Below are 25,019 nucleotides of genomic sequence, written 5' to 3' on the forward strand. Positions count from 1 at the left end.
CTTTCATTAGAGAATAATCGGCTTCGATTTCTCCTCTTTGAGTTTTTAAAGATTCTTTTTTTTTTATTATGCAAAAATGGTCAAAGTCTTTCCTTTGGTTGAACCAACTAAAAAATGTAATATGTTCTTGAAGTATTTCAAGAGTCGTATAATACTATTCTCTGAACAAGTTCTTTTTTGTTTCAGAGTAGTTTTTGAAAAAGGCAATTCTTTTGGTACAACGATGTGAGTTTCCTTCCCCATGAAGTAGTTGATGTTATCTTGGTGTAAAAAGGTCGATAAGCTGATTTGACCTTACCGTCCAATTGAATTAAGGATAAGGAGATGGTAGTAAGATGTGTCGTTTTGGTATTGGACAATTCTCACTGTTGGTAGAAGTAATCATTCCGGCATGGGAAGTTTCACTGGAGAAGTTTATAAATAGGAGAAGTCCATGAAGGGATAAAAGTCCTATGTAGCGAAATAAATTTAAACAGAACCATAACTCAAATTTAGTTGGGATTTTAAAAGTACCATGCATTGGAAAATCAATTACATAAATTGAATTACGGCTAAGCATGCTTTAAAAGAAAAAAAAGATACAGAGAAGAGAGAATGTATTTACTCTCGTTGAAGCCTCTATCTCTACTAAAACTCCAATATTGGGGCACCACCACTTGGAACCTCCTTATTCATTGAGAATGAAATTTTTGATTTGTGGGAACATAAACTGGTATGGAAAATTGTTGTTTAGAGAGAAAAAATTCACACAGAGTTACAGAATACTAGAAGCACTTTTCTCTTCTTTCTGCATTACGCTTACCTCCCTTCTTTTGAGACCAAACAATAGGTAGTTAGAGAGAATTAGGGATACATGGGAAAACCACCCACGTTCCCTAAATAACTCCGTGAAGGGAGTTATTAATTTAATTTAAAATAAAATAAAATAAAATAAAATTAATTAATTAATTTAAATTAAGTTAAACAATTAATTAAATTATATTTAGGGAAACTTTTATAAATGTAACAAAACACCAAACTATTTACGGTCCGTTTAACAAAGACCATAAAGTTAGCCATTTTTTAAATATTTCAGGTTTGCCCTTTCATCTTTCTTTTCTTTCTCGCGATTCATCTTCCTCCTGCTATTTCTTTCATCGTCTTCCTCCTGCGATTTCGTCTTTCTTCTTTCCTTTTTTTTCCTGCAATTTCTTTCCATCATCTTTCTTATTTTTCAATTCTTTATTTACGTCGTTCAATCTTTCCATCGTTTTCTTCTTTTCCTCTCCTTTTCTTTTTGCTTTTCCATCGTCTTTCTACTTTTCCTCTTTTTCTTTTCGTTGCGATTTTTTTTCATCCTCTTTCTTCTTTTCCTTTTTTTATGTCGTGCATAAAAAAATCAAAATCTAAAAGATCGTGTATAAAGAATCTTGAAAAAAATCATTTAGATTGGAGTAGCCAAATGTAAACTATCGTGTAAAAAGATAAACAATCGTGTAAAAAAAAGATCGTGTATAAAGAATTTTGAAAAAAACTCATTTAGATTGGAGTAGCTAAATGTAAACATCGTGTAAAAAAAGTAAACAATCATGTAAAAAAAATAAAAGATTGTGTATAAAGAACCTTGAAAAAAAATCATTTAGATTGGAGTAGCTAAATGTAAATGATAGTTTAAAAAAAGTAAACGATCGTGTAAAAATAAAAAATAAAAGATCGTGTATAAAGATTCTTGAATAAAAATCATTTGGATTGGAGTAGCCAAATGTAAACGATCGTGTAAAAAAATAAACAATCGTGTAAAGAAATCTAAACGATCGTGTACTAAAAGAATTAAAAAAGTCGTGTACCAAATTTTGAAAAAAAACCATTTAGATTTGGCTTCTCAAATCTAAACGATTAAATCTAAACGATCGTGTAACCAAATTTAAACATAACCAAATTAAACGATCGTGTAACAAAATTAAACGATGGAATTGAAAAGATAAATTGTAGCCATATCTAAACAATCGCGTATCAAACAATAACCAAATCTAAACGATCGCAAATATATTACGCGCGCGTTGTTTACGGCGTGGTTGGCGGGGCATTTTTTGTATTTTACACGGTGGGCCTCGGGCTTTTTCCGTTTTTGGAATTGTTCTATAGAGTATAAATGTTTTGCTGCTTTTTTATATATTTGAAAAGACCCTTTATATTTAATTAATATTTCATTTAGATCATATTTAAACAAATATCTCTCATATAACTTATAGTTTAAAGGTTAATTTTTATAAATATAACAAACCAACAAAATATTTACGGCATGGGTTACAAAATCAAAAAGCTCATGAAGCCAACCATTTTTTTAAAATATTTTAGGTTTGCCCTTGTCGCTTTTTTACCCCTTTTAAATTTCGCGCAGCTCCAATTTTTTCCTTCTTTCTTATCATCTTTTTTCTTTTCTTATTCTTCTGCAATTTTTCATTTACATTTGTTTGAAATCATGATCTTTGTTTTTAATCAATCAACCTTGTATTATTTTTTTAAAGTGTTATTTGGTTAAAGATCGTATACCAAATATAAAAGATCTTGGTACACGATCTTGAATAAAAATTGTAAGAATATAGGTACATGATCGTTTCAATTTGGTACATGATCGTTCAGTCTTATTGCAATATGGGGCTCGAGTCCAATTGAGATTGAAGGTAAAAAGGAAATTTTAAAGATCTCGAGGCTAATCTCAGCTCGAGTTCAACCGAGATTGAAGGTAAAAAAGAAAACTTGAAAGATCTTGGGGCGAATATTGGCTCGAGTTTGGTCAATATTGAAGATAAAAAAGGAAATTTGAAGGATCTAAGGACTAATCTCGGCTCGATCGTGTCCAACCGAAATTGAAGGTAAAAAAGAAAATTTGAAGGACCTCGAGGCTAATCTTGGCTTAAGTTCGACCAAGAGTATCTACACGATCATATTCCTTCATCCCGGGACATCTTGGGGCATGGTATACCTAAGATCATGTATCGGCATCTACTCAATCGTTCTACACGATCGTGTATTGCGCGCATGTGATCGATTTATCACATGTTGATGAGGGGTAATTTTGGTAGTTTATATTATGGACCTGTAAGCTTTTTTCGCTTTCAAAATTATTCTATATTGTTTAAACATTTTATTGATTTGTTATATTTTTGAAAAAAAAAACGTTAAACAAAACTAATAATTAATTCTCCAATTAATTAATTTCCAAATTTGAATCATATTCAAGTATAAATTAAGAGACGTCGGGGAAGGTTGTCCCGACGCACAAAAGACGTCGGGAAAAAACGTCGGAAGAGGCATTCCCGACGTTGTGAGGTGCGTCGGCATAAGGTCTGTTGGGAAAGAGGTATTCCCGACTCCACCTTTGTCGACGTTTTTTTTAGCATCGGGAGAGGCATTCCCAACGTTGTACCCACACGGCGTCGGGAATGCCTCTCCCGATGCGGTTCTCTCGACGTTCTTCTCGACGTCGTGATATACGTCGGCATATCTTTTTGATGTATTTTTCATTTTCGCCAACGTTTTTTTAGCGTCGGGAGTACCCTCGTCTCTTGTAGTGTATCTAGCAGAGAGATTCACGTTGAATCTAGGTGGTCATGCCTCCACATGGTTGCATGGAGTGATCTTGGGGTGAGGCGTGACAATTTTAGCTCTGATACCAATTTCTCAATTAAATGTAATTATTCCAACTCTGATACCAATCCTCAATGCTTAACCACAAAAGAGAGTTAAGATTGAAGTTTACAAGGAAAGAAAGCAGTCAGAATATTAAGAGCTCAGTGTGATAGATCAATAATATTTTGCAATGTCCTTTGCATTACAATTTGGAAATCTTTTATAACCATAATTAAAAAACAAATGAAATTGAGAAAATTAACAGATAAGATCAAATCAAACAGGACAAGATCCCTTATGTGATAAGATTTTGTAAATAAAAACCTAAAACCTAAAACCTAGAACTTTTTTACAAATATAAAAGGTGGGGGAAAAATCCACCAAAAGATTCCAAATGCCTACTTTACCAAAACCAGTAAATATTTTACCTTGTCGTAAATAATTGACCTAAAGTCTATCATATCATATTTATCTTACATGTTGGCCTAAAAAGTCCCTATTTCACCTATTAATACAAAAATATCAAAGAGAAGGGTGGATATGTCGTGGATGTGTTGTCCATTTAAGTAATTGCCTTGTAATTGTACTAAGTATGAAATTGAAGGAATAAAGTTGTTCAGTTGTCTAAAGTTATTATTTTTAGTTCGAAATGCATTACTTGTTTTGATTTAAAGTCGCTTTAGTTAAAGGACTAGGTGTCCTAGCGAAGAATTTTAAGTTCGAGTTAAGAATAAGTTTAGGCGTTCTAATGCTTCATAAGAGGCGTTAAAGCTACCTAAGTTGCACTCGTGCTCAAAACGTGAGGGAGGACGCATTTTCGAGTGGGGGCGTGATATTTTGGTATTAAAGCATATCTAGAAATCTTAAGGAATAAGCAAAGCTTGAGAAATTAAGTAAAGTTGAATTGATTTCCAAAGTTTCCTTTTGTTGGAAAAGTTGAAAGAAACATATTGCGAGGAAGAGGATGTGGACGATTAGGGAATAGGTCGCGCACAACAACTAAGCCCACTATGAACTTAGAAGCTCATTCAATAAAGACAGATTCTATGAGAGTGATGGAAGAGGAATTATATGATCGAGTTACATAAAGATTAATAGATGGTTTGTCAAGAGAGCCAAAGAGGAAATATGGTATAGAACAACTCAAGGCATTAGGAGCCAAGGAATTCTCAGGAACAATAGAACCAGAGCAGGTGGAGAAGTGGTTAATAACGATAGAAAAGTACTTTAGAGTTATGCAGTGCCCTACGGAAAGGAGGGTGGACTTAGTAGTTATTAGTAGTTCTCTTACTCCAAGAAGGAGAAGAAGATTGGTGAGCACTAGAAGAGAACAAATAAGGCGAGATAAGTTGGGATGAGTTCAAGTTAGCGTTTAATGAGAAGTATTTCTCAAAAACTTATAAGGAGGAGAGGCGAGATGAGTTTCTGCACTTAGAGCAAGGCGAGGTCACAGTTGCAGAGCATTAGAAGAAGTTCACAAAGTTAGCTAAGTACACATGAATGATAATGGCAATGGAGAGAGACAGATATAGGCGTTTTGAGTTTGGATTAAGGCCTAAGATAAGGACACCAGTCACAACTTTATATGCACGGTGTAGTTATGTCGAGTTAGTTGAGACATCATTGCGCGTTGAAATGAGTTTGAAAAGAAAGAGGTCAATAACGTCCACATTTAGTGGAGAAAGGAAAGGAGTGTAGCGAAGGAAGGGAGTAGCAAGTGAGTTAAGTCGACTTTTAGTCAAGGATTACATTGGAGTAGCGATCAGAAGCTTTCAATACAAGGAATTCGGTAAGAGGCATGTGGAAACCTATAGGCAAAGTGGTATCACTTGTTTTAAATGTGACAAAATAGGACACTACTAAAGTAAGTTTAAGGAGAAATCTAAGTTGGGTTAGGAACAGACGAGAATAAAACTGGCATCCCATTCAATTCAGCGACCCACACAAAGTGGACCAACATTGGAAAAAAGCAAGAAAACAGTGGAAATAGAATTTCAGGGACAAAATTCTTAAAGGAGGGGAGAATTGAAACCCACACTCTAAGAACAATTGTTGAGTAGTAGAGCTATAAATGTTAAGTTTAAAGTTTAGGTGTTCAAGAATTTTAAGGGTCTGGTATTGTGAGGTAAGCATGCATCCTAGCTAAGCGAGGCTCTAGAGTTGTGAGGGTCTAGCGTTGTTGCTTTATACATATACATACATACATACGTACATATATATTTTGTAATGCATAGGTTTGGAAAACTTGAGAAAATTAGATCAAAGTTTCAATTAATTTGAATGGGGCACTAAAAATGCAAGGGAATTAAGTTGAAACTTCAATTAGCAATAGGTGAAAGCAAAACAACTAAGTGGAATATTGGGGTGGTTTGAAAACCATTGTGAGACATTACCCTATGTTTTTTTTTTCTAGAGTACTGTTTAAATTAACGTTAAATTGACTACATCGAAATATAGTATTCAAATAAAAGATGTTCTTTTTTTATAGTTTGTGACTATATGCAAATGATTGCACACGCATATGACATATAAGTATACAATCGTGGCCATCATCAGTGCCATTATTCAACTAGGCGAAATATTGGGGTGGCTTAAGTTGTTGCAATCACTTATAAGATGCATAGACAGGAAGATGCTATAGATGCTTTTGTCCTAGAATATAGAAGAGGTTGAAATGTATGGACCGAAATTCTGGTCATCTATGTATTCTCTCTTATATGTAATAAAATGTAAATAACAATTTAATTTGGTTGCTTTTTTAATGAATGTGGAAACTTTTTTTTACTAAATTATCGTTGATTTGTGTTTTATAAATTTTATTTTTTTCATTCTAAGAAAATATTGATTTGATTAATAATGTTTCAAATTTTAGGTTGTTGATATAAAAAAAATAAACCATAATAAAATAGGATTTCTTTTTAAAATTTTGGAAACTCTTCCCGATGTTTACATGCGTTAGGACTGGTGGAGAACTCTTGATGCTCTCTACTTGGCGTTGAAGAGATACTTTTTTACCAATGTCCTACGACAAAAAATATCATCGAGGATGATCTCCTAACGTATTTTTTACTATTTTCCGATGATTTCAAGCGTCAGGAAATTATTGTTTTCTTGTAGTGCCTCTTTCAATAACCAACACCCATACCTACAATCGTCGGCTACTGCTAGCCATAACAGTCGATCTTGTGGTTCGTCTTTTTCTCTTACGTTCACCTCTTTGATCTGCTCGATCAGTCGTTGTGCATGCTTTCTCTTACCTTCACTGCCAATAAGGCTTTCTCTCTCACACACACACACTCTCTCTTCCACACACTCTCTCTCTTCCACGCACATCAATCTACCATCTCATGATGAACTTTCTTTCTCATTGGAGTTCGAGAAATCACAACCACCGGTTAAAGTTGCAACCATCGCACCACCAACAACTCCACCACCTACTCAACATTAACGTTCTCATCTGTCGTACAAACTGTTATTTGGTTGCACTAAGATCCTGTACTAAATATAAAAAAATTGGAAAAAATATGGTTTAGATTTGGGTAGCCAAATCCAAATGATCGTGTACAAAGAATCTTAAAATAATCGTTTAGATTTAGGTAGCCAAATCTAAACGATCATATAGACAAATCTAAACAATTGTGTACCAAAAGAATCATGAAAATTGTTTAGCCAAATTAATGATCATGGCTAAACGATCGTGTACCAAAAAATCTTGGAAAAATAAATGATCGTGTAGACAAATTCTAAGCAATCGTGTATCAAAAGAATTTTGAAAAAAAAATTTTTAGCCAAATCTAAACGATCGTGTACCAAAGAATCTTGAGAAAAATTGTTTAAATTAGTAACCAAATTAAACGATAGTATACAGAGAATGTTGAAAAAAAAATCATTTAGATTTGGCTATCCAAATCTAAACGATCACCAAACAATAGCAAAATCCAAAAGAACGTGTATCAAATATATTGTGTGTGTTGTTGACAGCGTGGTTGACGAAATACTTTTTGTATTTTCTATTATGGGTCTGTGAGGGTTTTCCATTTTTGGAATTGTCCTACACAATGTAAATATTTTATTGCTTCGTTATATTTTTTAAAATATCCCTCAAATAAACCTTCTAAATGGTATAGATTTTTACAAATTTTGAAATAGGTTTGTTTAAGATGTTGTTATTTGAGTTAAATTTGATTAGTATTTAAATTAATTTAATTTATTAGATTTACTTTACAGATGGGTCTTGTACATAAATAAGTACTACCTTTTCAATGAAACTCGAATGAAAATATTTTGTTTAAGTAAACATCTATCGAATTTTATGTACTTTCTATTCAATAATTGAATTGAGCTGCACATATAGCTAAACTGATTAAGCTTATACCATTTGATCCAGAAAGTGTTGAATTTCTCCACTTGATACATTTTATGTACAAATAATATAATAACAACAATAATAATTGAATGGAACTGGATATGTAAGTAGGTATAAATTATGCATAATTCTTAAAACCCAAATAATTGTTATCAAACAGGACGTTAATTAAGCAAAAACCAATACTAAGGTACTGATATAAATTGAATTGAGTTATGCATCATCTTTAAGGTGTGGTTGATGAGTAGTGTTGAGGAAATATTTGTTGACAGCTTGAGCAATGACTACCAAAGATTGAACACTTGCCAATGAAATATTTGAAGTAGCTTCTTCCTCCAGTTCATATTCAACACTTGATTTTACAATGCAACTTTCTTCACTCTTTTCAATTATCTCCACACGAAACTTGTAAAGAGTAAACCCAAGATCTAAGTAACCTCCTTCAACCATTTCTGCTATTTTAATACGATTTTCGTTATCTATCTTCACGAACTTTTCTTTGTAACTCGTAGGACCTCCTAAACCTGTATGTATGTTATACCCATAGTGTTAAATTCTTATTAATATCTCCATATTTCTATTGATATTTTCAAGTTTCAGATTTTTATCCAACCAACTTTTAAAGGTTCTTTTAGATATTGGTTTTCTAATACTTTTCAATGAACTGCGCATGTTCATTTAAAATACCAATATCCAATACTTTTAAAATACCAATATTGAGTAAACAAAGAAGTGCATGCCCATTGGATATTGGTTTTCTAATTGCATGAAATTGTAATCAGTCGAATAACTAAAACTAAATTTTTCTTGAATTTTAATTAAATATGTATTAATTGATCAACAGGTCATAATTTCAAATAGAAGAAAGAAAACTATCAACAAATTATAGAGAGTAGTAATAGTGAACAAATACCATGTGCAAAAGTGACATGAAGAAGAGTTCCTTCGCCTCCGTCGCCTTCGAGGACCTCGATTTTGTGGATGAGATTAGGGAGGTGAACTGGGATGAATTTTGCTATCTCAAGACCGCCGTAGAGCTTCCAAACTTTGGCCGCCGGCGCCTGAATCTCACTCTCATCACTTATTTCCCTCACCATTATTCTTTTCTTCACATACACTAAAACAGATATGTATTGTCTTTTTATTTAATAACCCATTAAGCCCTCCCCACTAATTTTGATTAATCCTCGAAATTTCCGTCCATATCTCGTGATTTTCAATATTTACCTTTTTTATAATATTAAAAATATAACCAAATTAAATAAATATATGATATTGTTATCTACCATGGATCGAAATAAAAATAAGAATAAACTACTATTTGTGTCAATATATGTTAGGATATTTTATGATATTTTGCGATCCTAATATTTTGATATATTTTATTTAGAAGTTTTGATATTTAAAATATTTTTTTTTATTTTTTTTTTGTTATATAGGATAGAGATTTGAATTAGGGGTCTTTTAAAAAATATAAAAAAACGGCAAAATATTTATACTCTATAGAACAATTCTAAAAACAGAAAAAACCGAGAGACCCACCATGTAAAATACCAAAAATACCCTGTCAACCACGTCATCAATAAGGCGCGCATAATATATTTGTGATTTATACGCGATCGTTTAGATATGGTTCAATATATACGCGATCATTTAGATATGGTTCAATATATACGCGATCGTTTAGATATGGCTACAACGCGATCGTTTAGATATGACTACAATTTATACGCGATCGTTTATATATGCCTACAATTTACCTTTTCAATTCTATCGTTTAATTTTGTTACATCGTTTAGATTTGGAGACCCAAATCTAAATGATTTTTTTTTATAAATTTGGTACATGATTTTTTTAATTCTTTTGGTACACGATTGTTTAGATTTACACGATCGTTTATTTTTTTACACGATCGTTTACATTTGGCTACTCAAATCCAAATGATTTTTTTAAAGATGTTTTCAAGATTTTTTGTACAATGTTTTATTTTTTTTACACGATCGTTTACTTTTTTAAACAATCGTTTACATTTAGCTATTTCAATCTAAATGATTTTTTTTTCAAGATTCTTTATACACAATCTTTTATTTTTTTAAAGATGTTTTCAAGATTTTTTGTACAATGTTTTATTTTTTTTACACGATCGTTTACTTTTTTAAACAATCGTTTACATTTAGCTATTTCAATCTAAATGATTTTTTTTTCAAGGTTCTTTATACACAATCTTTTATTTTTTTTTACACGATCGTTTACACTTTGCTACTCCAATCTAAATGATTTTTTTCAAGATTCTTTATGCAAGATTTTGCTATTTTGTTGTACACAGTCGTTTAGATTTGGTTATTAAATGTAAACGCGTAAAAAAAAAAAGAAGAAGAAAGACGATGAAAAGAAATCGCAGCGAACAAAAAAAAAAGGAAAAGTAGAAAGACGATGAAAAGAAATCGAAGTGAAAAAGAACGAATAAGAAAAGAAGAAAAACGATGGAAAGATTAAACGACATAAATAAATAATTGAAAAATAAGAAAGATGATGGAAATAAATCGCAAAAAAGAAAAAGAGTAAAGAAGAAAGACGAAACCGTAGGGAAAGACGGGGAAGACGAAATAACAGGAAGAAGATGAAATAACAGGAGGAAGACGAATCACGAGGAAGAAAAGAAAGATGGAGGACAAACCTGAAATATTTAAAAAATAACTAACCTTATACGCTTTGTTACACGAGTAGTAAATAGCTTCCAGCTTTGTTACATTTATGTAAGTTTTCGTTTGAATTATATGTAATGGAAAAGTTTTCCTTTGAATTATGTATTCTTTAAACTTAAATATAGGTAACAAAATTGGTTTTAGAATATTAGAGTCTAACTTGAGAATATGTGTGATTAAATATGTGTGTATATATATGTTTTGCAATTTGCTGGCAGCCGTCTTGTGGGATTTTTTAATTAAGCAGCGGTTATTTTTAGTGGTTGTTTGTCTGTGTGCGGCTCATTATTCTTATCTATACTGAGGTGTTGGATTTGTACATTTGACAAATTTCTCCTATATGTATGTATTATAAGAGTAATTAACCAATATTGATAGAAGTTTGTTTCATTCAAAAGGTTTCATATAATTTGGAAAGGATAGTTCTTTTTTTCTATAAACTTAAATAGTCATTCCCTTATCCATCCAACGTAAACTTTGGTTGCATTCCCAACATTTTCCCTTTGGACGGATTGAATATAGCTATATTTTTCATGTTGTTAAATTATTTCATTACAATTGAAGGTACTACAAGCTCAACCACGAAGTAGTCTTCCATCCAAATTACTCGTGAATAAATTAAAGGCTCAACCACGAATGCAAACTAATAACCATGACCTTCATGCATTTCTTTCGAGGCACCCAGTTTTTTGTTCCACACTTGAGACACTACAAGAAATTTGGCCTTTAATGTCACTTGGCGACCGACATCTTTGCGAGCGTTATTAAAGGGCTTTAATGTCGGTTGAGCTTCAATGTCGGTTTATAATCGACATTAAAGACATCTTTAATGTCGGTTATAAACCGACATTAAAGGCCTTCAATGTCGGTTATAAACCGACATCTTTGAAGGTGTTATTGAAGGCCTTTAATGTCGGTTTATCTTTAATGTCGGTGGATAACCGACATTAAAGATGTTTTTAATTTTTTTTTAACCGACATTAAAGCTGTCTTTAATGTCGTTTTTTCAAATTTATTTTTATTAAATCCTTGCATTATTGTCCATTTTGTATGACACCAAATAGTTAAAAATGAAATCTTTTACTTGTACATATACAAAATGAAATCTTAATAATGTGTACATTTATATACAACTTGGCTCCAAATACAAAGAAATTATGAAGCTTAATTATTATACACTGATCATCCTTTGGAAAAAAATAAAGAAAGAAAGAAAAAGAATATATTGAGAGAGCAATAACTAAAATTGCAACTAATAGCAAACTAGAACGCTTCACAAATGACCATCTTCAAGATCTTGTCACAAAGATAAGGGTCTGGCTAATTGTACTCACTTGCAACCATTTCTTCTATTGCAGTCATTTGTTTAGTGATATCTCCCTGTAAAAGACATCAAGATGGTTGAATTGATAAGTAACAATGTTATGACCTAGTTATAATTGCAAGTCTCGCAACCGAAACCTACGTAACTAAGTATCCATATCACAAACAAAACAAAAATGTAAAAACAGAAACCAACTTATTTAAGAGAAAAAAAGGTCGTTCAAAGCAAGCAAACCACATATCACAAAGATTTTTTTTTTTAATCTTCAAAAGAAAAAACACCACACCAGGGCCAGCGGTATTTCCTCATTGCCATAACCTGACTGAAAAATATGGCAACAAACTAGAAACAACAATGAACTTTGTGAATAAATAATAAATATGGCATCCTGTTGGTTGTTACATGAAAACGTCTCAAGAACGTGAAAACAGCTCAAACTTGGAGTATGACGTCGATAACTTGTTTGATTTTTCCAATGAGGGACCTGATTTGGAGTGGATGAGTAATTTCCTGTAATTGGGTATCATAAGCAGCACCTATAAAGCTTAGGTTGTTGGTGCACTCTCATGCAAATCATCACTGAATTATCTAAAATTTAATCGTTTCACTCATAGCCTTTACCAAAATATTTGGTTGCTGATGTACAGATTCCTACTAACTTCATCTTCTGCTATCATCAAATCAAAATCATATTCCAAAGATCATAATTCTATACACAACTATAGGGAATCTGCAAGAAACATCTCTAGCTTTATACCAGAATGATTATTTCCATCGCTGAATGTCTATTGCCTGCAGCATATGTGAAGAGTTTGTTTTAAACTTCTTAACTATTTCCATACAAAATACAATTTCTTTCACCTTTTGTTTGGCTGTTAGTGCTTCCTTGCAGGCTGTGCTATACATTTCCATGGTTTGCTTTAATTCCAACTTCAGCCTCCTCATTTCAGCCTCTACTTCTTCCTGTCATCAACATATAAAACTCAGCCTCATAGCTTCTATAGTTTTCTACAACAATTTCATTTTGTTTCCCAGCTCGTAAAGGGGATGTGAATCAAATTAAACTGTCAAAATCGATTCCATTGATAGATTAAATGTTTAACCCTACATACTCAAATTAAGAACCTATTTACACTAAAGAGGTAAAAGTAAAATAATAAGACCTCTTATAAGAAACAATTGAAACACAAGATAATCTAACTCAATTGTATAATCAAATAAACATAATTCAAGAATATAATTTAACACTTACCATACTCTGTGACGAAGTTGACAATCTGTCACTTTCTGAGAAAACCTTGGATTTTACGTGTAGAATTCTATTTTGGACCAATGCTTTTCTATTTTGGACTGTTCCTCTACTCACAGAGTAGAATTCTAGACCCATTTCTACATCTTACGAGTGAATAATACTTCAGTCTTATTTATCTTTTTCTTTTCTTCTGGTTTGGTTTAAGAAACAACTGGAAGATGAGCGGCCATATGTTGTTATAAGTATAGTTTTTCCTTCATTATCTTCGGGATGAACAAGACTGGGTCAACACCATGCTAACAAATTGTGCCATCTTCCAATTGTTTTTCCACCTTGAGAATCGAGTTCACACTGTAACATCGATGAATCATTTGACCTAGGATCGTTTTGTACTTCTCAACGATTGGAAGTACAACGAAGAGGCTTGTTGTCTAAAAGCCCAAACACTTTCTTAAACTAAAGGATCTTTTATCATTGAGATGCATTACTAAAATTCAGAAGGATTTCCAGAAAAACTTACCTTGCAGTATCATTAGAAGAAGCATGTAACACGTAAAAATACACCTTCGAATGTCAAAGACAATTTGGTCAGCGTCTATATCTTGTCAACCTTGGATTTTACCCAAACAAAACAGATGAGTACAAATTTGCAGCAAAATTTAAGTACTAATGTACTTAATATACATAACACCTAGACCATCGCTCACTCATGTTTGTGTTTTCTCCTACCTAAACCAACAAATTGGCCCCTTTGAAGCTTACTATAAGTATTATTTGTTCCCAACTAGTTCTTAACATGGAGAAAAAAATAAAAGAAACAAAAAGATAATTTGAATGATTGTAACAGAGTTCTTAACAGAGTTCTTACAGATATCCTGCTTCAGAAAGTTTTCAAATTTTGATTGCTCAAGCCTTTTCCCTTCACCTCATAAAAATATACAATGATGGGTATTTTCAAGAATGATTCATGACCAGCATCAACATCAGAAGTCTACACTACACCTTCAATGAATATACCCCCTAAGTTTAGATGACAGGCTTTGACCGGCCAATAAATAGATTTTTTTTTAAGATAGATTCCAACCAATTCACCCTCCCCCCAACACACACACACACATCCCTCACCTCTTTTTTTTTCTTCTAAAAGTTAATGTAAACAGTGTACAAACGCAACTTGAACATAAAGAGAAGAAATGAGTCAATATCAACTCACATTATATAGATCAATAACTGTCTCATCTGGACCCGATGAGAATGCACTGTTGACAAATACAAACTTCAAAGAATATAAACAATTAGCATAGAGAAGTGTCATTAATTTCAAATGAATTGGCAGATGGAAAAGAGATTATTCCACAAGTCAGATGAATACCAAGGTGTCCCGTTGAATGGACCGGCGTATATAATCAATAACTTTAATAAATTTGTCTGTTCCGGGCATCTGTCAAATGTATGAAATATGTGAATGAACGTTTTCCATAAACTTGCAAGTGTAGAAAACCAAATTCCAAAAAGTTGAACTTTCATGGATGAGCTGCTGTATAAAATTTACAAAACTGGACATTCTAAGACCGGTGATTCTATATGTTTATTCCAAATTTTATAAATACCACAAGTCATGTGCAGAAAAAATTCACGGCATAACAGGCATAACAGCGATGGTGATTCAACCCTAAACCCTAAAGTTGGATATGAATAGTTCATAAAATTATAAAAAACAAATCAATCAACCGCAACATTCCCATTGAACGAAACGGAGAAACAGAAACTCAAAGGAAGGAAACCCAATGAAAATCGAAAATCAAAATCGAAGATGAAGAATGGAAAATGTAAAATACGAATTTACCTCTACAGAAAGTGGATGAGCATGCCTTTGGATGAATATGGGAAGGATTCAGAAAAAGAACAGAAGATGAGAAAAACAATGAGAAATCTGTGATCTTCCTCAATCACTTTCTCTCTGCCAAACCAACGCCAAGGATGCCGATTGACTTTTGAAGGAGAGAGGTTGAAGAAGGTTTCCAAAACCAACGCCAAATCACAATAGAGGCGACAAGCTCAATGGTGGCAGCGATTGTTATTCGGAGAAGGAACGGGCATCGGAGAAGAAAAAGTCGCCGAAGAAGAAATGGACGAATTCATTTGGAGAAGAAAAGGGATTGCGCGAGTAGGAGAGGGTCGAAAGAGTAAAGTAAGAGAGAGACTGTTATTTTTTTCACAAAATAAAATTATTAAAAAAAATTAAATGGACCTTTAATGTCGGTTTTCAAAATGGCGGACCTTTAATGTCGGTTTAAAACCGACATTAAAGCTTAGTCTTTAATGTCGGTGGAAAACCGACATTAAACATCCGCCTTTTCAAAACCGACATTAATGTTCATTTTCCATTTTTCCCAACCGACATTAAAGCCTATATTTGTTCTAGTGAGAATTTCATCAATATATGATTACATTAGGGTATAGCTCTTATAATACCACTTTGTTAGAGACAACAAGCTTCTAAATATCTCTCATGCAATGGTATTTTATTATTGCTCATTTTGGACATACATAATTCTCATCCACTTTTGGTTTTGGCTTCACCCAATTAAATGCCTTATACTATATATATTGGAGATTCTTCATAGGATAATTCATGGGTCGGATTGGGCTGAATTGGGTTCAAACACTTTTTATACCTAACCCACTTGTTTGAGTTGCATATTTCTTCAAGCCAAATAATACTTATTTGAATAATGAACCCAACTTAAACCAACCATATTGAAGCATTTGGGTTGGGTTTGGTTTGGGTTACCTGAGTCTTTTATTGAAATTTTTATCCTAAATTAAATAAAACACTAACATGCAAAATAAAAGTTTTACATAACTATTTTCATATATTGAATTAAAATTAACAACCCAATCTCAATTTACAATTATGAAAAAAAAATTTCCAATATCTTAAAAATTATTTTTAGGAGTTGTTGATTGGGTTAGTTTCAAATTAGTTTGGGTTGTTTTTGGTGAACAACCCATGAACTAACCCAACCCCATGAGGTTTTCTTTTATATTTGGAACTAAACCTAACCCGAATAAGTTGATTACCCAACCGACCAAATCGTATGGATTAGTAGATTGGGTAGACTAGATTTTTTGGACACCCCTACTCCTCTATATACCACTGATCAACTCCATGCACAATAATTTTGCATAAGAGCTTTTGTGGTCTAAAATAGACACAATATATTATGTCTGATATATTAACTCTACAACTTTCATACATTAACCCTCAGATTTTTTTGCCTCTCTTATCAACACATTATTAATTGTTTTTACAATTTTTTGGTAGACTACTGCTAGTCATGATTGATCACGATTCATCTTAAAGTCCTATCTTAAAAGAAAGGGTTACCAATGAATTCACATCCTAAAGCTGGATGTGGAAAAAGCCTTCGATAAGATAAGTTGGAACTTCATTGAATACATGCTAAATCAAAAAAATTACCCAGATAGATTGAGAAAATGGATTAAAGCATGTATCTCAAATATGAATTATTCTATTCTCATCAATGGAAAGCTAAGAGGGAGGATAACAGCTCAGAAAGGTATCAGGCAAGGCGACTCCATATCCCCTTTCATTTTTATTCTTGCGATGGATTACCTCAGCAGACTGCTAAACCACCTAGAAAAGAGACAAGCTATCAAAGGAGCTCAAATAAATAACTGCTACAGTATAACTCACCTCCTCTTTGCAGATGATATTTTGATATTCGTGGAAGATGATGACGTTTCAATCAAAAACCTTCAAACAGCTCTTAGGCTATTTGAATTAGCATCCGGACTGAAGATAAATCTCTTTAAATCCATTATAAGTTCGGTAAACACTTCAAAAGAATGAGCTTCCAACATTGCAAGTATGCTTGGCTTTACTCAATAGTTCCTCCCCATCAACTACTTAGGAGTTCCCTTAGGAGGTAAGCTAAACTCAAGAGTTTTCTGGTCCCAAATTATTGAAAACATTCATAAAAAGTTAACAGTTGGAAATACAACCATATCACCAAAGGAGGAAGACTGGCTTTAATCAGATCATCTCTTGAAAGTACTCCAACTTATCAGCTATCGATCTTCAAAGCTCCAACCCAGATCTATAAAGATATTGAGAAAATATGGAGGAATTTCCTTTGGGAAGGTACCTCAAATTCAAATAACCCTCACCTGATTAACTGGGATACTTGCACATTACCAAGAGAAAAAGGTGGCATTGGCATTACAATGATGAAAGCTTCAAACTTTGCCCTTTTAACTAAGTGGCTTTGGCGCTATCACACTGAACCAGATGCTCTCTGGAAGTCGATAATCAATGCCAAATACAGTAAAACTTTCATTGGTTGTCTTCCAGAATATGGAAAGTACTCAAGCTTAAATGCTTCTTGGTGATCTATCATAAAAGGTAAAGACTGGTTCAATTCAAAAATTACTTGGACCATAAACAGCGGAGGCTCCCACTCATTTTGGCACAGCAACTGGACAAACATTATGTTACTGTACCAAAAAGCTCCAAGACTTTACGCGTTATCAAGTTGTAAAGAAGCCACTGTAAAAGAAGTTTGGTACCCGGGGACAAGTGATTGGAACTTTAAGCCAAGAAGGCCTCTCAATGAAAGGGAAACCAATGCTTGGCAATTATTAAAAAATTTCCTCCCCACCATAACACAAAACTCTATGGATGACAGACCAGTTTGGAACAAGGAGAGCAATGGTATTTACACGACTATCTCAGCAAAAAAAAAAAAAAAAAGCCTTCTCAGAAGAAGCTCAACTCTCTCAGTCAATACAAAGCCAAAACTACAAAAATCTTTGGGGATCCACTATTCCTCCAAAATGTAAGTTCTTTATTTGGACAATGCTATGCCAGAAACTTAGTACCATGGAAGCCATCCAAAAGAAAAATCCTTCCTGTTGTCTCAGTCCAAGTAGGTGTGTTAGATGTAAAAAGACAAACGAAGACATCAATCATCTCTTCCTTTCATGCCCCAGTGCTATACAACTTTGGATAAAGATGCAACAAGAGTTGAATTTTGCAATCCCTTTAACAAGCATCAAAGACTTATGCTCATATCTATGTGCTCTAAAAAACAACAACATGAAAGAAGTCATTCGTTTCAATGCAATAGCGGCAACATTATGGACAATTTGGTTGGAAAGAAACAACCAAATCTTCAAAAAAAAATCCTCCACATATTGGAATACATGGGAAAAGATCTCTTCCCTGATTGGCATATGGTCATCTAGAAGCTCCTTTTTCAAAAACTATTCTCAAAGTACTAGCTCTCGATCTCAATGTTTTCTCTAACTAATTACATTGTTACCAGGCTATTCTCCAGCCCATGTAACTTCTATTTGCTTCAGTTTTAATGAAATTTTGTTATGGTTGTTCTTAAACGCCATAACAAAGTATCCTTCTCTGAAAAAATGAATTTCTTACATTTAGACCAGCTTGGTTTTCTACATTATTTTCTTGGCTTGGAAATCAAAACTTTTTCGATCAGTGTTCTTGCAGAAAGGTGTTACCAATTAGGCATTCAATTGAAAAATCTTCCTTTAAGTTTTCCTTCACTCTATAGGAAACAAAACAAAAAAAAAAAAAAAAAGAGAGAGAGAGAGATAGAAAAAACTCTATTAACTTACAAATTATAGATCATTCAAGGAAAAAAAAAAAACTTTTCTTTTAAGTTTTTTCTTCATTGTATAGGAAAAAAAAAAAACTCTCAAATTAACTTACAACTTTTAGATCATTTAAGGAAAAAAAATATTTTTCCTTTAAATTCTCCTTCATTCTATAGGTAATAACGTATAATATTTGAATAATTATGTTCCATATTCATCATGGATGCATTGTTTTTCATATGAAAAGAAGTTAGAAAAAGTTTCCCACTTATATCAAGATATAAAAGATTACAAGAAATTAAACTCAAATATATGGAGTATAATTCAAGTACTCAGAACCTTTTATGATGTTATTATTATTGTAGATTGGGGAGAAAACAACTATAAAGGATGACAATAGATTTAATGCATCCTCTATTTAGGGTTTTTGTTGTGAAGGAGATAGTTATTTGCAAGTTGAACAACCTCAATGAGAGGTTGTAGAGTAACAAGTGAAGCATTTGCAGCAGATTCTTCCATGATTTCATATTCAATTGTGGTTTCAACAATACACTTATCTTCACCATTCTCAATTATCTTGAAACGAATCCTATAGAGAGTAAATCCCATGTCCAAGAATCCTCCTTCCACTATCTCTGTCTCTTTTATACGATTCTCATTATCTATTTTTGTAAATTTCTCTTTATAACTTGAGGTACCTAAACCTGCATTTATGTCCACACATTAGAAAGTCAAAACTCAACATGTTAAAGATCAAAATTAGTTGAATTGTGTTCATTAAGATTTAATTATACTTATGAACCTATACTCTAAATTAATGGTTTGCTTCTTTCGTACTCAAGAAAGTTGAATTCTTAGTATATTTTCAAAAGATAAATGTTCTTGACTATATTCTTTATGGCCTAATCTCAATTATATTCTTAGTATATTTTCAAAAAAATAAATGTTCTTGACTATATTCTTTATGGCCTAATCACTTTAAATCTTAAATTTATTAGTCCTACCTGAACAAATTAAAAAACAATCTTAATTTTAGTTTTTGAAGATTAATGTTATTGAAATGAGTTAAAAAAATAAAAGTTATTTTAAATAACAAAATGTATGGAAATATTTATAAATATATCAAAATATCACAATCTATCTTGGTTTTATCGTGGTAAACTGTTATATTTTGTAAATATTTTGATTTATTTTGCTATATATTTTGAAAACGGCCCAAAATAATAAAAGTAATTGTAATTTGAAAAAGAAAAAACAAAAATCGATTTTTATCCCAAAATTGTGGGGGTTGGTATCAATTATTAAAATTTAGTTAGAAAGGTCTCCAATTAATCCCTAAATATTTGTAAGTGTAATTTACACTCGTTTTCAGATTTTGTTCAACTAATATATTGTGAAACTTAAACATCAATTTAGATCATTTATTACAATTTATTTTCAAAACCATATGTGCATTAATTCTTAAACGTGTAAATCTAAATGGATGATTAAAGTAATAATGCATAGATAGTTCTCAATGGAAATTACGAGATTAAGTCTAAATCTAAATTGATTAAGTTATAAAATTGTCGAAGTTTCAACACAATTTTTAGATTTCACATGACATTTTTTCAAAATAAACCTAATGGATGGTCTAAATTATCCTTGTAATTGAAGGAAATGAATAGAGATAAATGTGTACCCTAAGTCTAAGGGTGTGTTTGGATTGGTTTTTGAAGTCTTTAATTTTTAAAATAACTAATTTTAAGGTAAATTGAGGTGTTTGGCATTCATTTGAAATAATTTTTGAAAAAATGAGATTATGAAATAAATCATTTTAGAGAAAACACATGCAACCAAATTTTAGAATAAATATTTATTTTATGTTTAATAAGAAATCCCTTCCAAATATCTATTTTTCTTCCTTTATTTTTTCTATTCCTTTTTACTATCTATTTTTTACTCCATTTTTCACTCCGTCGTTCTTTTTTTTTTTCTATTTTTAATTAATTTAAATATTTTTTTTCAATGTATATGAACACACATTTAAATATAGAGATTAGCAAATGTTTCTCTCTCAGTCAAATCTATTCCGACTTAATCATGAGGACGCCAATGAAGAACATGATCGTTCGGTTCGTGAAATAAAGATGAATGAATAACGTGATCGAATTGCACATCTCTTTGTCTAATTGATATTATATTGTCTCGAAAAAAATTATTTATTTCTTTATATTTTGTTGATAGAAATCAATTTTTTTTTATGATTATATATTTACATTTCAAGATCTTTGTGCTTTTAAAATTGAATTTTTCAAAAAAATTAATACAAAAAATAAATTTAATGTTTAGTTTCAAGTAACTAAAAAATTAATAATCTCAAGATAACGTACAATTAATTTTAAAATATATTTATGAAAAAAAGATTTAAAATGTGTGTATTTTTTATGAAATTTGTTCATAAATATAAACAAAATCAAACACAATTTTGTATATAAACATTTATAAAGAGGTCAAACCAAACATGTGGATATTTAGATTTTAAACTCATTTTACAAAAATTATTTTTTCAAAAATATATTCTTAAAAAAAAAAAAAATTCATAAGCAATCCAAACGGACCCTAAGTTGTTAGTATCGCACGTAAAACGACCTTCGATCAAAATTTCTCGAAAATTGAGAATGGGAAAATGAAACAATGGAAGAGATTACTAAAAATTGTTACCTGAAGCGAGAATGAGATTAAGAATAGTTCCTTCTCCTCCATCACCTTCAACCAATTCAACTTTCTTGAAAATATTCGGGAGTTGTTCTCCGACAATTCGTCCAAGTTCAAGGCTGCCGAAGAGCTGCCACGCCACGTTGGCCGGGACGTCAATTACTGTTTCGTGCCGGAGTTGACCCAACATCTTCTTGACTTTTCTGTCGTTGAATGGACAGAGAAAGATATGCCATGAGAAAGACTAACGAGTTCTATATAGTGCAAGGACAAAGTCATCTTCGAATAAGAATATTCCGTATTGTGTTCTTGGGTTATGGGTCATGGATAGTTCCGATATATGATGTAAAACAGTCCTCAAATATTTAAAGGAAATTTTTTCTTAATTATAATTTTAGTTCTTAATAATAACGCCACGGATGGATTTTAGTCGTTTGTTTTTACTCTTTTATGTTTTCTTTTTATAATCCACTAGAAAAGGGATGTTTCGTTTGGTTTTGGAACGGCAGAAAAATTGTACGGATGACCCATTATTTATCTGCTTTTTCAATTTTTTTGACACATATGCTTTTCATTGCTTGAAATTTTATTTTATTTTATTTTATTTGCAAGAAAGAGTAAATAAGAAGTAAAGAAGGAAGAACAAGTAACAAAACCAAACAATATTCCCATTTGAAAAAAATATGTCGTGCCTCAATAAGAAATTAAGTAGAATTATTCTACATAATATTTCCAATTAAGGAAAGAAAGAAAACTACATGAATCAATATTGTCTGAGATAGATATGTTGAGACTACATTCGATACAATTGTAAGCAAACTACCACAAGCAACCTTTGAAAAATATAAATTCAATTAACAAGTCTCCCCTAAATACTAAGGATGTTCATTTAATGGATCGATGTCAGTTTTTTACCAAAACTACCGCAATCACTGATATGTCAATTTTGATGGAATCACAAACTGTAGAGAAGTATTAATCAAATAAAAACTTGAGGGTATATTTATTATAAACATGACAATATAATTTTTTTAAAATTAAATATGAAATAAAATAATTGTGATGGGGTGGCATCTCATTTTCTTTATTTATTTATTTGTTTAAAGTTATGATGTGAGCCTTTAAAACAAGTCTGTTGATTCCATATATTGACACTTTGAGGGAGAGAGAAGTTCCCTTGACATCTTCCGACCTTAGCTTAGTTGGTAGAACGGAGGACTTTATTTTGTTGGCAGATAATCCTTAGGTCGCTGTTTTGAATCCGGCTGGTTGGATTTTATTTTCTTTAAGTCCACGTTTACTGATTTTGATGGTCAACCTAACTGAACTATTTTTATTATGTATATTTGAACATTTTACAAATGTCATTTACCTGGGATTCAAATTGTTTTTCTTTTTTCTTTTTATCTCTTGTAACAAACAAATAATGTAATATTATTAGATTACCCTCGAGTTTAAACAAAAAACAAAAATCTTTTACATAAAAAAAAGAAAAAAACCCTATCGATTCCATCTCTGTTAACAAAGGGACCTCCATCCCGCTTTCCATTTCCCTAAATTTCCCTTCTCAAAGCCCCACTTTCCTCAGCCAAATTTCATATTACTTTTGTGATGAATTATGTTGCATTGGTGGTAAAGCGTGACCTAAGATTAAAACATCAAATTTCCTAGAATTAATAATCGATAACTATTTCGTCCACATATTTTTAGTTTTCTAATGATTTAACCCTTGGATTTCAATAAATAACTACTTTGCTTCTTTACTGGTGCAAATTTTCATCACAACTAAGTGTGAATTTTTATTAATGTCTTAGCCTGTATAGTTTATAAAAATGTCATTCTCGATCGAGGACTTAGCATGTATAGTTTATAACATGTGTAAAAAAGTTCATTAAAACATGCAAAGTATCCTTCATAACAAGAATTAAATTGGTTACAAATTAAAAACTATAATGACTAAAAAACTAAATTGTAATAGATTTGGAAGTATAGGAACTAAATCCTTTCTAACTCTAGTTTAGAGACTAAATAATTATTTTCAGACAAGTTTAAGGACCAAAAGTATTTTTAACCTAATTTTAATGGATATTTTAAATGTAGGTGAGTAGATTGAGTATCAATTACCATTTCAGTGATCAATCATTCGATCTCTACCTCATGATTGAGTAGAAGAACTAATTCTCATTCTCAACTTTGGGATCACCCTCCAACGAACTTCTCGATTATCAACGCGTTGAAGTTCCAAGTCGTCACATTTGTCCATAAATCAACTCTTATTCATCCCCGTCAAATGACGTCATCATTGATAATAGCTACAAACTTTTAATGTTGAAAGCTAAAGTACTGTGATCACAACACTAGTATGTAACATTGTGACGGTACCTATCATTGATAATAGATGTCAAATATTGTATATGGTATTTCTATCTATTTTGTTACTTTTCTTTAGTAAAAAGAGACTTGACATGATGTTTTGAAACTAAATTGGTCTAAAAGTGGTAAAATATTAGAAGTGGTAAAATAAGTATACATGTGTTCTTAAATAATTTTAAGCAAGTTTAGAGAGTGATTTTGACCCATTTTAGAGCCTTTATATTAGTCCATATTGTTGTCGAATCAATGGTTGGATTTTATGCCTTAAATTCATTGTGTTAAATTCATAAACAATTTATTAATTATCAACACAAAATAATTATTATATATGTTAGGTTAACTCTTAAATTCCCATAATTCAATCCATTAAACAAAAAATTCAAGTTATGAATAGTATGTAGTTGAGATATAATCGAAATACGTTCAAGTAATAATCCGGAAAGTTTATAGTACGTATATAGATAAGAATGTGTACTTTATCTTAATAATACTATAGATGTGATCCACTTTGTAAAAATACAAGTGATGTAATTTAAAAAGTCGTTCGTTATGGAAATATGTGAACGAGAGTGATGAACTTGTATAAACTTGATCACAATTAATCTCTCTTTGCGGGGTTGTGGACTAAAAAATTAATATTCCACGTGACCATCATTAAGTAACTTTGACAAAGGTTGACCCACAAGAAGCCATTTAAACTTTCTACGGAAAACAGTAAAGAGGGGCTCAATTGACAAGTAAACTAAGAATGAAGAAGTTAAAGTTCGAAAAAATAAGATGGTGAGAGAGAGAGCACAAGGTTATCTTCCCCAATTAAGAGATCGTTAAACTATTTTTGGATTATCTAATTTACTCGAATTTTTCAATAAGTGTATTTTTAAAAAATAATGAAAAAAATAAAGTAGGCAGGAAAGAAATGTAAAAATTAGAACAGGAAAATCGTGTACCCAGTCCATGACTACGTTAAATCGTGGGTTGGATACACGTCTACGGATTAAAATCGTGGACCCAGTCCACGATGTGTGATTGGATTCGAGTGTACTT

At 31.8% G+C, this 25,019-nt stretch overlaps 2 protein-coding genes across 2 annotated transcripts; both read right to left on the reverse strand.

The window, feature by feature from the left end:
• Positions 1 to 8,003: 8,003 nt before the first annotated feature.
• LOC103503964 (norbelladine synthase-like) lies at positions 8,004 to 9,077 on the reverse strand. The gene is made up of 2 exons (XM_008468367.3): positions 8,892 to 9,077; positions 8,004 to 8,502 (listed from the first exon to the last, which is right to left on the reverse strand). The coding sequence occupies exons 1-2, from the start codon at positions 9,073 to 9,075 to the stop codon at positions 8,192 to 8,194; spliced, it is 495 nt and encodes a 164-aa protein (XP_008466589.1). The 5' UTR covers positions 9,076 to 9,077; the 3' UTR covers positions 8,004 to 8,191.
• A 10,091-nt stretch (positions 9,078 to 19,168) lies between these two features.
• LOC127148841 (norbelladine synthase-like) lies at positions 19,169 to 21,813 on the reverse strand. The gene is made up of 2 exons (XM_051083216.1): positions 21,609 to 21,813; positions 19,169 to 19,609 (listed from the first exon to the last, which is right to left on the reverse strand). Exons 1-2 carry the CDS (start codon positions 21,790 to 21,792, stop codon positions 19,320 to 19,322), a joined length of 474 nt encoding a protein of 157 aa, XP_050939173.1. The 5' UTR covers positions 21,793 to 21,813; the 3' UTR covers positions 19,169 to 19,319.
• Positions 21,814 to 25,019: the final 3,206 nt, after the last annotated feature.

Source organism: Cucumis melo, chromosome 4 (genome assembly GCF_025177605.1).
Source record: "Cucumis melo cultivar AY chromosome 4, USDA_Cmelo_AY_1.0, whole genome shotgun sequence".
In the NCBI taxonomy this organism is placed as follows: Eukaryota; Viridiplantae; Streptophyta; class Magnoliopsida; order Cucurbitales; family Cucurbitaceae; genus Cucumis; species Cucumis melo.

What these genes read in the sequence shown, in the direction of transcription:
- LOC103503964 (XM_008468367.3), bottom strand. Translation starts at nt 9,075, where the DNA reads ATGGTGAGGGAAATAAGTGATGAGAGTGAGATTCAGGCGCCGGCGGCC. An exon ending in TCATGTCACTTTTGCACATG is followed by an intron (nt 8,503 to 8,891) that starts GTATTTGTTCAC and finishes ACATACATACAG; the next exon opens with GTTTAGGAGGTCCTACGAGT.
- LOC127148841 (XM_051083216.1), bottom strand. Translation starts at nt 21,792, where the DNA reads ATGTTGGGTCAACTCCGGCACGAAACAGTAATTGACGTCCCGGCCAAC. An exon ending in TAATCTCATTCTCGCTTCAG is followed by an intron (nt 19,610 to 21,608) that starts GTAACAATTTTT and finishes ACATAAATGCAG; the next exon opens with GTTTAGGTACCTCAAGTTAT.